General features: G+C 42.1%; 1 protein-coding gene across 8 annotated transcripts in view; it reads right to left on the minus strand.

The window, feature by feature from the left end:
• The window catches only part of NF1 (neurofibromin 1), a 1379374-nt gene that overhangs the window by 389228 nt on the left and 975444 nt on the right, over positions 1-14702 (minus strand). For all 8 annotated transcript variants that reach the window (XM_069226659.1, XM_069226655.1, XM_069226657.1 and 5 more), the window contains one exon: positions 4476-4616. In XM_069226659.1, coding sequence (XP_069082760.1) covers positions 4476-4616 — 141 coding nt within the window. The remainder of the gene's footprint in view (positions 1-4475; positions 4617-14702) is intronic.

Genomic DNA, 14702 nt, shown 5'->3' on the forward strand with positions numbered 1-14702 from the left:
GAAGCTTCCTGCCCTGGAATGTCCATCCTGTCTGAGGAAGGTTTCAACACCCGCGCCCAGTGCAGGCTTTTGTCTCTGGGCCCCTGAGAGCACCGACTCTCACCTTAAGGGGGCAGAAATATGGCTGAACTGGTCAGGACAAGTCAGTTAACACACTTGTAACTGGTAGGTTTTCAGGGAGCACCTCTAAGGTGCCCTCTTGGTGCATGTATTTGTAAATCCAACCCTGGCATCAGTGTGGGTTCACAAATAAGAGATGTTTGCTACCAAACATCCCTATCTTCAGTGAAGCCATCATGTAGCTGGGGAACTCACAATAACCAGTACATGTGTTTAAAATGGCTTACCTGGTCACTTACTATATCTGAGAATCAACAAAGACATAGCAGGGGCAAATCTGCTCGTGCGGATATGGATTCACATGTAATATAATGACCCTGCCTTAGTGCTGTATGGCCTGCTAGAGGGGTGACGCACATATATTATATGCAGTGTTCGGGAACACGGCACAAAGGCTGTGTGCCATGTTATGTTTTCACGTTTATCTGCACCAAGACACACAGCCTGCAGTAGCAGTCTGAAATGTGCTTTGTGAGGGGTCCCTTAGGGTGGCACAATTCATGCTGCAGCCCTTAGGGACCCTCTTTAGTAGCCCATGCCCTAGGTACCAGGGGCACCATTTACTAGGGTAAATCACAACCACCTATCAATGGAACTATTTCAGCAAGTTCTAACTCATTTCCACTAGTCTCACAATCCGCTTCTGTGAATTGGGTTTCAACAATACTCAATTTCTCAGCACAAATTACAACTCTGATGTGGATGGTGCCAGCAAGATTACCTTGATGTTGGTTCACCTGGAACTTAAAGTTTATTTGTAGAGGTTGTCTGCATCACTCGGCATAGGTGCCAAAGAGGAAGCAAAAGTCAACAAGTGTCAGAGCTGTTCTTGCCATGATCTAGGACCGAGCCTGAACCTTCTGACCATAACCCAAATGTCCTGGACTTGTTGCTGCAGAGGAAAAGACCTGAACTCCTCTGTGTCTAGGATAGTATGAATGAATGGGAGCCTCAGTAAAGTAATCAGGTTGGACTTTGGCTTGTCTGTAGTGAACCCCAACGATGTCAAGGTCTGCCGTTGTCTGGAGGTTGTCCACAACTGACTGTGACAAAAACTTCTTCAATCAGTTGTCAAGGTAATGGAATAGAGATACCCTTGACCTCACAAGATGGGCAGCAACCACCGCCATCACTTTTGTGAACATCTGAGGGGCACTGGTGAGGCCAAAGTGGAGCACAGCAAACTTAAAATAATCCAGGCCCACTGTGAACCACAGAGAATGCTTGTGGGACTGCAGGACATTCAGACGATGAACACAGAGAACACAGGATCTGGGCCAGTGAACATTTTGAATTTACCCCTCCACAGGAAGGAACTCAGGGGTCAAAGGTCCAGGACAGACCTGAAGCCTCCACCCTCTCAATGTGCAATTTTGGATTTTAGAGAGCAACAGGAGCATCTCTTGTAAAAAAAAAAAAAACTGAAAATAATTTAAAAATAAATAAATCAAAAAATTAGACCAATGCTTCTCCAAAATTAGTCCTGGCGTGGAAGGAATGGTGTGGGATGGGGAGGAGAGAAGAGACGGAATAGCCATTCTGAACATTATGTAAGACCCATGTGTCAGATGTGACTGATTGGCAACACTGGGGGAAATGCTGAATCCTGCTTATAGATGTAGCAGGTGAGGGGGAATTAAAAGACTGATGCCCCTGCTGGCTAGCAAGCTTCCTGTACAGCTAGCATCCCCGAACTTGAGAAGAATGGTGTGCCTGCCGCATTAATAAATAGAAAAGCTGTCCCTGTCTATACGCTAGCCTTCTGGAACACCATATAAATATCTGGAACTTATGTGGAAACTATTTGGCGGGAGTCAACAACCCCAAGCGAGGCACTGTAGCTCTGCTGTCTCTCAAATACTCCAATGAGGAGACCGACTTCTCTCCGAAGAGCCATGGTCTATCCAAGTGCATGTCCATTAAGGAGGCTTGTACATCGCCAGATAATCCAAGTGGATCTCATCCACATGAGTCTCCGAATGACAACCCTGGTACTGATCTATGGTATCCAGGCCTGCACAGATAACCTATTTGGTTGTACCAATAAGATATTCAGGGACTGCTGGCAAGATCTCGCTGGCCATGCCATAAAGAGCATGAGTAGAGACAGAAGCCAAACCGCACTCACAGACTGCAGTGCCAAACTTGTGGAAGAAATCGTGCACTTGTCAAAAGCATTAATCCTCTTGGAATGATTGGGAATGAGCTTAGATTCACATAACATGTCAAGGTCCGAACAACAAGGTTCTCTGAAATGTGATGTTTGGTGAGAAAATCCAGGTCACCAGGCTCCAGTCTATGATGTCTTGCCTCCCGCATATTCACAAACTGGCAAGTATATGCTTTTGATTAAGTAGCTATTCAAGTATCTGTGAGGGCATCAATGCAAGAAGTAGGCCACAGACATTGCTGTTCCAGGCTGCAAAATTTCTGATGTAACATTTGTTTTGGTCTCAATGGAGGGTACCTGTAACTCTAGTGCGTCAACTGCCCTCTGAAACACCATGTCAAATGAGGCACTCTCTTCCGTTGGTGGAAAATATGGTGAGTGAAGCTTTGCGTTAGGAAAGATGTCAAATCCACTAGTGTACTGCAAATAATGGTATGTTCCATCATCGATGTAATGAGATGGGAGCAAGCTAACCCCATCAACATCTTGGGGTGCACCCTGCTCTGGCATGGTAGAAGAGTCAGAACTAGCAACAAAATGGACCCTCTCCTGGTAGTTCCTACATGGTAGAGGCATGGGCTTAGAGTTAGGCTGCATGATGACCATTCCCGCCTTTGTAAACTGATAGCATGACATTGGTCGGGGTCAGGACAGTGTCGGTTCAAGGTCAAACATTGGTGCTGGCACAGGAATATCCTCCAGCGCCAGAGTAATTGGCACTGGCATCAGGTAGGCAAGAACCAACGTGGACCATGGGGTCACAATAGAAGAAATACAACATATTAAGAGTATGCTGCTCCTATAGTTTTACCTAAGAAAGGGGGATCCTAAGGTATCCCCCTATTGTTGAGGAATGTAGGCACATTATTGGGAGCAGAAAGCAGACTGAAAATTAGAAGCATGGCCTCTTTGGCCAATATCTACTGTGGGGTCAACTATGGCCTGAGGAATGTGGGACACTCCAGACCAACTGAGGAATGGGTTCTGTGGCTATAGATCTTGAAGGAATGTGCATTCTTAATGAGGTTTGAATGGCAGAAAGGAGTTAAGTCCCACTTCTTTATTTTGCTCGAGTTTGGACTTCAAGCACGAAGCTGAAAGGCTTCAGGAGCAGCTATGGCACAGAGTCCGGGCCCGTGACGTGGTGTGGGGACTAAACAAAGTCTGTGCTGACTAAATTTTTTCTGCAGCAAACATTTTCAACTCTCTTATTACCTTCAAGTGCATGAGGACACACCTAACACGTGAGTGTTCTGAGCACTGACACCATAGAGACATCTAGTACAGATCCGTGGCTGACATCTACTTCCTGCAGTCTTGGAATGTCTTGAAACCTGTTCTTGGTGGAGACATCATTCTCTAGCACACTGTAAAAAAATGGCTATTGGAAAACTGATTGTAAAGGAGCAGAGCTCCGAAGCTGCGATGAAAGGCACTTAAAAAATGGAACTGATGTCCGCACAAAAAGGTGCTGCTTATGGGCAGCTCTACTCCATTTCTGGGGAAGAATGAAGAGCCAGGTAACTAGTTAGCAGTCTTCATCTTAATAAGTGGTTGCATTATTGAACTACAATATAAGAGGACTCTTATGAGTCAGTAATCTGTGGCTTACTTTATGGCTCAATAAATGCTAAAATAAAAATAAATAAAAATTAAGAAGCCTGGATAAACACTGATTTAAAAAACACATTTGAAGTCTATTATACTTTCAATAGTGTGACAGACCAAAAACAAACTGTCAATAGCTGAAGGAGACTGATCATTTGGTAAGAGTCAAACGAAGCAGCCTAAAAGCCTAATTTTATGTAATAGTGAAACCATCAGTATAATAATAAAAATGATTTAGGTCAATCGGCTATTTACATGTTTGAAGTTTAAAAACTTAAAAAGTTAGGCTGAAAAGGGCATAATGTATGTGGGCACATATTTCTGAAGCTACTGCTAAAATCCAGTTGGCCTTCATATCATGTTTGAGACCTTGGATAGCTAACAACAAATTATGACACCACACTACCAGCAGAACAAATGTTAAGGATACACTTGAAAAATAAAAAATAAAATTAAATTTTTCATGCATTATTAGTGTGAAGTGGACGAGCTTCATCTATTAATAGTTGCTCATGCAGGTGAAACAGTTCTAAGCAGCTGCAGAGTCATGCAATGAACTCAGCAAGTTAACTTTTACCTTGCTCGAAACCAACTTCACATTGCCTGAGGCCAGTGCTACAGCAGTGTCAGCCATCACCTCTGCTTTAATGGATCCCAAACCACCAGTGGCACTGGTTTTAATGAAACTATCCAGTACGACATCCAACAGATCAGTGATCTAGTAGGGGAAAGAGACATTTATACAAGTCAGACTCTCCAATACAATTTATTAGCACTCTGCTTTTAAGAGCACCTTTGCTAAAAAGTAAGGCTATTGTTGTCTCTCATGAAATGCAGCTATTGGTCATCACAAATATTATAGTCTCAATGTTACTTTTATGACTTCTGCAAATGTAAGCCGCTGTAATGGAGGCAAAAGGGAAACTCACTTGGAAGGAGATTGACAAGAAAAGGGTTCAGAAATCACATTAACCACAATAATTATTTGTTAATAACTGAACTTTGTTAAAAGCTATTTGATCTTCAAATGTAATTTTTACTGCCCAGAATGCAATAATAATCATCATGATGTAGAATAGATGATGGTAATAAAATGCCCTTTCGCAGAATGAGCTCAGACGTATGCATTCATGTTGTATGACAGAGCAAGGAGTTATAGGGGTTTGACAACGTTTTCTTGAAAATTCATACAATTCTTGGAGTTGGATGACACCATTTAAAAGTTCAGCTTATGAGTTACATTTTCTTTGTCTACCCAGGGAGCATTGATAAGTACAAGTGGAAGGGTCTGCACCTTTGATAGTATGCATAAGTTAACCAGGAGGGTATACGTTAAAACCTCATTTAGGTAAAACGTTTTTTCATTGTTCACCTGACTCTAGTTGTTGTAGGTTGCGTTCACACTTTGAGACGTGTTGCCATAAGACGCAATATACAAAATCGGACGGAATCTTTTTATTTCAGAATTTGGTAAATTTTCTGTTTTTGCATTATTGGCTCATTTTCTAGTTCATCTGTAGATGAGTCTTAATCATTGTAGGAGTCACATGCTCACCTTGGTTTTTGCCACACTACCAAGGCCCTTTTTTCATACTTGCTGTTTCATTCAGACATTTGAAAAAAAAAAAATATATATATATATTATATATATATATTATATATATATATATATATATATATATATTAATATATATATATATATATATATATATATATATTAGATATATATAGGGAAAATGTCACTTACCTAGTGAACATCTGTTCATGGCATGTAGTGCTGCAGATTCAAATGCTGTGCATATCCCGCCATCTAGTGTTGGGCTCGGAGTGTTACAAGTTGTTTTTCTTCAAAGGAGTCTTTTTTCCAAGTCACGGGATCGAGTGACGACTCCTCTCGGTGATAGTGTGCATGGGCATCGACTCCTTTGTTAGATTGTTTTCCCGCAGAAGGGTGAAGTAAGGAGTGAAAGATTGTGTATGTCCAACTATAGATATTTAAGAAGTAACTAAGATGTCCATGTATGTATGTATGTGTGTATATATATATACACACACACATACACGCATGTACAAATGGGTACAACAACACTACAGGCTCCCGGGGAGGAGGGAGAGCACATGTGAATCTGCAGCACTACATGCCACAAACAGATGTACACTAGGTAAGTGACATTTTCTGTTTGATGGCATGTATAGCTGCAGACACACATGCTGTGCATAGACTAAAAAGCAGTTCTCCTCCCAAATAAGCGGTGGTTAGACTGTAGGTGTTGAAGTGGTTTGAACTAGTGTTTTTAGCTCTGCTTGTCCAACACTGGCTTGTTGTCTAGATAAGACATCCACACAGCAATGCTTTGTGAATGTATGTGGTGTGGACCATGTGGCAGCTTTGCATATGTCTGCCATTGGTAGATTTCCTAAGAATGCCATAGAGCCTCCCTTTCTCCGAGTGGAATGTGCTTTTGGAGTTATTAATAGTTGCCTCTTTGCCTCAAGCTAACATGTTTGAATACATCTCACAATCCATCTAGCTAATTCTTGTTTTGAAATGGGATTACCTTGATGATGATGTTGGAAAGCAACAAAACCTGATTCGTTTTCCTAAAATCCTTTGTTATGTCAACGTAATACATTAGAGCTCTTTTAAGGTCAAGAGTTTGTAGAGCTCTTTCAGCAGTAGAGTCTGGCTGTGGAAAGAAGACTGGCAATTCCACTGACTGATTAATGTGAAAAGGTGAAACCACTTTAGGTGAGAATTTTGTGTTTGTCCTATGTACTACTTTGTGTACTTGGAAGAACAGTTCTTATAGAGTAAATGCTTGAATTTCACTTACTCTTCATGAAGTAATCGCTACTAAGAAAGCAACTTTCCATGTGAGAAATTGAATAGCACAAGAGTGCATGGGTTCGAATGGAGGGCCCATTAGTCTTGTGAGTACAATATTAAGGTTCCATGCAGGAACTGGTGGAGTTCTGGGTAGAATAATGTGTTTAAGTCCTTCCATAAATGCTTTTATCACAGGAACTCTAAAGAGAGAAGTATGTTGTATGGTTTGTAGGTACGCTGATATGGCTGTTAAATGAATTTTAATAGAGGAAAAAGCAAGGTTTGCTTTCTGTAATTAAAGCAAATAGCACACAATATTTTGTACTGAAGCTTTAAGTGGATCTGTATTTTTAGGTTGGCAGTAGTATAAAAACCGTTTCCACTTATTTGCATAGCACTGTCTGGTTGTTGGTTTACGTGCTTGTTTTAGAACATTCATACATTCTAAAGGAAGCTGTAAATATCCAAACTCTATGACTTCAGGAGCCAAATTGCTAAGTTGAGTACACTGGGATTGGGATGCCTGATTTGACCTTTGTTATGAGTTAACAGATCTGGTCTGTTTGATAGTTTGTGATGGGGCACTACTGACAGATCCAAAAGTGTTGTGTACCAGTGTTGGAGTGCCTGCGTGGGAGCTATTGGTATCATGGTGAGAGAGGTGTGACACATTTTGTTGACCAGAAACAAAATTAATGGGAGAGGGGGAAAAGCGTAAGCAAATATCCCTGACCAGTTGATCCATAGAGCATTGCCCTTAGACTGAGGGTATGGGTGTCTGGATGCAAAGTATTGGCATTTTTTATGTTTTCGCTTGTTGTGAAAAGGTCTATGTTTGGTGCTCCCCACATTTGAAAGTAAAATTGAAGTACCTGTGGGTGAATCTCCCACTCATGTATTTGTTGCTGCGTTCTGCTTAGAAGGCCTGCTAGCTGGTTGTGTATTCCTGGGATATATTCCACAATCTGATTGTGAATTGCCTACTTCCATATTGTTAGAGCTAGAAGGGACAATTGGGATGAATGTGCCCCCCCCCCTTGTTTTTTCAGTTAAAACATTGTAGTCATGTTGTCTATTCTTATTAAGACTGTTTTGTGTATGATCTGAGGTTGGAATGCTTTGATGACTAAGAACACAGCTAATAATTCCAAGTGGTTTATGTGGTAAGTTGATTGTGTTGAGTCCCATTCCCCCTGTATGGCTAGATTGTTGAGATGGGCTCCCTAACATGTCATTGACACATCTGTTGTGATTATGGTCTGTGGCAATGGGTCTTCAAAGGACCGCCCTTTTGTTAAGTTGTTGTGATTCCACCATTGCAGAGATTTGTAAGTTTGGCGGTCTAACAACACTAGATCCTGTAACTGACCCTGTGCCTGAGACCATTGTTGTGAGAGACACTGTTGCAGTGGTCTCATGTTTAGTCTTGCATGTGGTACTATTGCAATACATGATACCATAATTCCCAATAGTTTTGTGACAAATCGTACTGTGTAAATCTGATTGACCTGGATTTGTGATATGAGGCATTAAAAAGCCTTTATCCTTTGTGGATTTGGGTAGGCTAATGCTGGTTGAGTATTGAGAAGTGCACCTGGATAAGGTTGAATTTGTGCTGGTTGAAGATGAGATTTCTGGTAATTGATTGTGAACCCTAGTGTGTGTAGGGTATCTATTGTGTATTTTGTGTGTTGCTGACACTGTAGAATGGTGCTGGATTTTATTAACCAATCCTCTAGATAAGGGAAGACATGTATGTGATGTCTTCTGTGTAAGCCGCTATTATAGCTAGACACTTTGTGAACACTCTTGGTGGTGTTATTACCCCCGAAGGGTAGTACTCTGAATTGGTAGTGGTTGCCTGATATTACAAACCTTAGGTACTTGCGGTGAGCTGGATGTATGGGAATGTGGAAGTAGGCATCCTTTAGATCTAACGCGGTCATGTAATCGTGTTTTGTAGTAGGGGAATAATATCCTGTAGAGTAACCATGTGAAAATGTTCTGACATGATATATAGATTTAGAGGTCTGAGATCTAGAATGGGTCTGAGAGTACCATCCTTTTTTGGTATAAGGAAGTATAGCGGGTATACTCCTGTCCTTGCTGTGAGATGGAAACCATTTCTATTGCCCCTTTTAGTAATAGAGATTGTACCTCTTGTTTTAGTAGAACAGTGTATTCTGGAGAGAGTCTGTGAGAACGAGGGGGAATATTTGGTGGAGTAGAGATGAGTTCTAGGCAATAACCATTGCGGATAATTGAAAGTACCCACTGATCTGTGGTAATGTTCTGCCAGTGAGAATGGAATTGTTGCAGTCTTCTTCCCACAGGAGACGTATGGGATTGTGGGGTGTTTGAGAGGTCATTGTTTAGTGGGTGTGGTAGCACTCTGAGGCTGTAACTTTTCCTCTGGCTCTGAAGTTCTGTCCTATGTAAGAACCTCTAAATGACCGTCTTGAATAATACTGCTCTGTTTGTTTTGGATGGGAGGTGGAAGCTTCTGCAGTTTGGGATTTAAAGCGTCCCTTAAACTGTTGTTTCTGAAAGGAACCACCGAAAAGGTGTGGTATAAAGAGCTTCCATGGATTTTGCAGTATCACAGTCCTTTCTGAGTTTCTCAGTGGTAGTGTCTACCTCTGATCCGAAGAGATGTTGTTTATCGAATGGCATATTAAGCACTGCCTGTTGCATTTCAGGTTTAAAACCTGAGGACCTTAACCATTCATGTCGTCTGATTGCAATGCTAGTATTAATACGTCTAGCTGCAATGTCAGCTGCATCTAGAGCAGATCTAATCTGGTTATTTGTAATAGCCTGTCCCTCTTCTACAATTTGCTGTGCCCTCTTTTGGTGTTCCTTGGGTAGGTATTGAAAGGGTTTGTGCATTTCATCCCAATGTGCCCTGTCGTATCTTACCAACAGGGCCTGGGAATTGTCAATACGGCATTGGTTGGCTGCTTGTGTTGCCACCCTTTTCCACCGCAGCATCGAGTTTTCTACTTTCTTTGTCAGGGGGTGGGGTATCCCCTGAAGACTGACTATTAGCACGTTTCCTGGCTGCACCGACCACAGTAGAATCTGGTGGCAGTTGTTGTGTAATGTAGATTGGGTCGGTTGGTATAGGCTTGCATTTCTTGTCAATTCTTGGAGTTAGAACCCTAGCTTTAACTGGTTCTTTAAATATGTTGTCTGCGTGCCTAGACATACCAGGAAGCATTGTTAAGCACTGGTAGTGTTTATGGTTACAGGATTGGGTATTAAAAAGAAAATCCTCTTCCAAAGGTTCTGCATGCATTTGAACCCCATGGTATGCAGCTGCCCTAGATATAACTTGGGTATAAACCTTACTATCTTCTGGTGGTGATGGTCTAGTAGGGTAGAGATCCGGATCATTGGACGGTATAGGATCCGAATCATACATGTCCCATGGGTCCACAGTGTCTCCCTGTGAATAAGTATGGGAGTGTGATGGTGACAGTAGTGGTGGTGGTGAGAAAGAAAGCTGCAGTGAATGTGGAGCAGAAAGCTGAAGAGGTAATGGCTTCTAATTTCGCTTGAAATTTTTTGCTGGTGGTGGGGCAGTATCAAGAGTCTCTTGGAATGCTAGCTTTCTTTTAGTCCCTGGAGGTGGAGAAGTAATAATTTTCCCAATCTCTTTGTGGATTTGTATTCTTCTCTGCTTGCTGTCCATAACCTCCAAAATTGGTTGAATGTCAGATTCCTCTATTTGACGTTCAGAGGTTGTTTTTGTGCCCTTAGAGGATTGTTCAATAGATATTTTGAGCATATGTTTAATTCGGGTCGAAAGTCCTGTAGCGGTTCTGAGGTGTTTCAGCCCCAAAGGTATTAACCGAGGTTTCGGCTCCGAAGCCAGACGCATTATTTCCGGATCTGAAGTTTGTAGGTGTCGGCTCGGGTCGAAGGTTGAGCTTCTTATTTTCTTGCTCAACTCCAGCACCGAAACAGGTGTGGCCAGTTGATGGGGTGTTTTGGCCTTTTTTGGCGCCGAACCCAGGGGTTGGTCGCAGATTACTTTTTTTCGGGTGGAACCATGGCTTGACAGCAGTGATGCAACCAAGGCCTTGCTTGATTTTTTCAAAGTGGATGTAGGGCAAGTGTACTCACACACTGTGCCGCTGTGATTGGCTGGCTGTCGTCTTCTGACCCTTGTTCGGAGTCTGAATCTGGGATTGAAACAGGCATCTGTGCCTGCTCCTCCTCTAAGGTGTCGCTTGACTCTGCATGTTTTGACGCCATCTCGAGTCTTCTTGCCTTTCGATCACGCAGTGTCTTCTTTGATCGAAACAAGCGGCAAGCAACACTATCTTCCTCACGATGTTCAGGAGAAAGTCAGAAATTACAGACCAAGTGCTGGTCGGTATAAGGGAATTTAGCATGGCACTGAGGACAGAATTGGAATGGAGTCCGATCCATCAGGCTATGGCGCAGTAGGCCCGAACAGGCCCAAGAAGGGTGCAAGCACCTGAAAGGGCGTTTTTTTGATCCCGACTGTACTATTGGATCGATTGCAGAGGTAAATGCGTTCAAAAACAATACCGACGGTATGAGAAAGTTAATATAAAGCTTCCGAATCTAAAGTCCCGGAGTGAGAGGGAACACGTCCGAACACGACGGCAGAAAGAAACAATCTAACAAAGGAGTCAATGCCCATGAGCACTATCAACGAGAGGAGGAGTCGCTCAATCCCGTGACTCGAAAAAATACTTCTTCGAAGAAAAACAACTTGTAACACTATGAGCCCAACACTAGATGGTGGGATTTGCACAGCATGTGTATCTGCAGCTACACATGCCATTGGACATACATACATCATATATATATATATAATTATGTTGGTTACTACATAGGCGGTTGTTTGTTATACTCCCATATCAGTAAGTATGTATAATGAGAATATCTTGAAGATGTTTTTATCATCTCTAGCTATTTTTCCTGGGGAAAAATATATTTATATGCTACATGATTACTTTCGTTGTCTTCAAATTATTTTTAAAAGAGGACAATTGTATGTTTTCTCTGCAATAGATAAACATTTCATGTGTGCCTTATAATGTAGGTCTGGTTAGGATATACATATACATGATAAGGGATATTGCTTAGTGGCATGTAATGCAGCTCTGTGTTCCAAGGTAGAACATGTAGTTGCAGACGACATATAAGAACAAATAGATTTATCATTTGGCGATACTGTCCTACTGCATGGGTAGTGTTTCTTATCCATGTTTTCTTTGTCTTTATGTTGTCATTGCTGTGGTCCTTTCCACAGTATTGATAGGGTGTTCGTGCATAGGTTCACATCTCATTTTGAGCGCAGAAAATAGTAACAGGAGAAACTGATGTCGGCAAGGGGATTATATGGACTCCGCCGACGTCAGATCTGGTGGACGACAGATATGGAGTCGCACAATGCCCTCTTCCGATGCACAGACGTGCTATAGGAAAAAGGTTTACTGATCCAGGCTTGTGCCTTGGGAAGATTCTAAAGTAAGGAATCTGCAACTAGATGTCTCTATCAGATTATGCATACAACTGCTCAGAGAAAGCAGAGTTACTTAAGATACTGAATGTCTGTTCCAAAATTAGTGCCTTACTATGGAGAGCTTTTATCTGCATCAAACCCCTCTCAGTCACCAAACCTACATTGAGAAATTAAGTTGATTTGAGTAGAAAAGGGGGTATTGTTAACAGTGTTTACTCTGTGGGAGGAGTTTACTCTGTACCACACTGTTTGCAGACAGACACCACAGAGTATTAAAAAGTATCTACCATGAACAGTGTACACTCTGTGTAGCAGTTGTCAAACAAGACACTCTTCGGTCTGAAGGTGCTAAAGATTATACATGCTGCAGCTTCCATACTGTGGTGAACACTTTACAGTCCATTTTCTGAAGCAAAAGTAGCACACATACCTAGGTTAGTACCAGGTGCACACAGTCTTCTATGCTACGTAGAAACTGTTATGCTGAGACAATTCTGTTTAAAAACTCAAAGCTTACAATACTTAGTATCTACTATGTAGAATCTTTGCCTTGTTGGAAACTTTTTATGCAGAACCAAAAACCTAGTGAGGAACATGATGAACTCAAGTCATCAACTGTCACCTGTCAGAGATACTTTACTATACAAAGAATGATAACATATTCAATATCTCTACACCCCTAGGACACGTTCGGAGCATATGCGTTTTGTAAACACTTACACCCATTAGTTAGACACAGGCTGTACAAAATAAAGTAGAAAAGTAATACGGTAGCTACCCACCACTATGAACTAAAAAACAATCTACACTGGATGATATCAGTGGTGTCATCACTTTTCAGTTATGTTGTAAATGATATCATAAAACATCATGAGTGATGTAATATGTGACATCATAATCAGTGCAGTGGTTCAAGTAGTTATAGTTAACTCTACTAACTACAACTGGTGAATTTCTGTAGTTTTTTAGTTCAAAATGTTAATGCTCTCACTGACATTCACCTAACTATTATGTTACTTTAACCTTACCTTTCCCCCCATTTATTCACTATCTATGAATATATACAGATCTACATCTATCTCTCTCTCTATATATATATATATATATATATCTTATATATGTTACCTACTGAGGTTGCCACTATGCAGTTATAGTTAGGATCTATGTTTCCATAGGAAAAGCGTTCTGTTTTGCTAATAACTTTGGCGCAGTTTGACGAATCTTCATGAAATTTTCAAAACTAGTTTGCCAGTGATTTCAGCTGCTATGTGGAAAGTTTCGGGGTAATTCGTCAAGTGGGGCAGAGAAAAGGGGGGGTGGGGAGGTGTCACAAAATAAATCTTTTTCCCCATGCAATTTCTCCTAGGAATTCTAGAGACGCAGATCCCCCATGGCGGATTCGCAGAACCATACGCCAACAGCAATGCCATGGTTGGCTGCAATCTGAGAGAAATGTAATGGCCACCATTTTCTAAGTCAGGGCCCAGTCTCATGGGGCAAAAATTAAGGGATGGAATTGAATGAAGGGGTCAGGGTAGATCCCATGGGTTTGATAGAGGGGTCTGTAGGAGATCCCTCATGGATAAGAAATTGCACCCAATTTGGACTTTTTTGCACCCGTGAGAATTTGCGGATCCACTGTGGCGCTCATAGAGGCTCCTGTGTAAATCCGCAACGGCTCTGGAGCCCAATCAAAAAAACAAAAAAAACACAAGCCTACTCACAAACACACTCGTTCACATGCCCACACAGTCACCCACAGTAACTCACACATTCACAGACACCCATACATCCAGTCACACACCCACTCACTGACCCATATAGCCACTCAATCACACACTACCAGACCCACACAACCATTCAAACACCCACCCACTCACACAAGCACTCACACAGCCACATACAACCACTCACACACCTATTCACAGACCCATACAGCCACTCACACACCCACTCACAGAACCACACAACCACTCACACACCCAGTCACATCTACCCACATTCACATACTGATCTGCCACTGACACCCACTCACACACACTTCCAGCCACTGACATACCCACTCTGATCCACAAAACCACTCATCCACTCAGAACCAATCAATCACATACCCATTCATACACCCATAGAGCGCCACACACACCACCTCACAACCCAAAAAAACACTCACAGACCTACACAGCCACTCAGACCCAGACACTTGTGCACCTACTCTCACACTCATACACAGCCATTCACACACCCACATAGCCAGACACACCCACTCTCACTCACACACAGTCACAAAAACACTCATAGCTCTACTTACAGACCACCACAGCCATTCACACAATAACTCACACCCCTACAGCTACTCAGATACTCACTAACAGACCCACATACCTGCTCACACACCAACATACACACACACACACATTCTCTCACATACCCATACAGCCACTCACAGGCCACTGTATTAATTTGGTGGTGTTTGA

This window comes from Pleurodeles waltl, chromosome 3_2 (genome assembly GCF_031143425.1).
Source record: "Pleurodeles waltl isolate 20211129_DDA chromosome 3_2, aPleWal1.hap1.20221129, whole genome shotgun sequence".
Classification (NCBI taxonomy): domain Eukaryota; kingdom Metazoa; phylum Chordata; class Amphibia; order Caudata; family Salamandridae; genus Pleurodeles; species Pleurodeles waltl.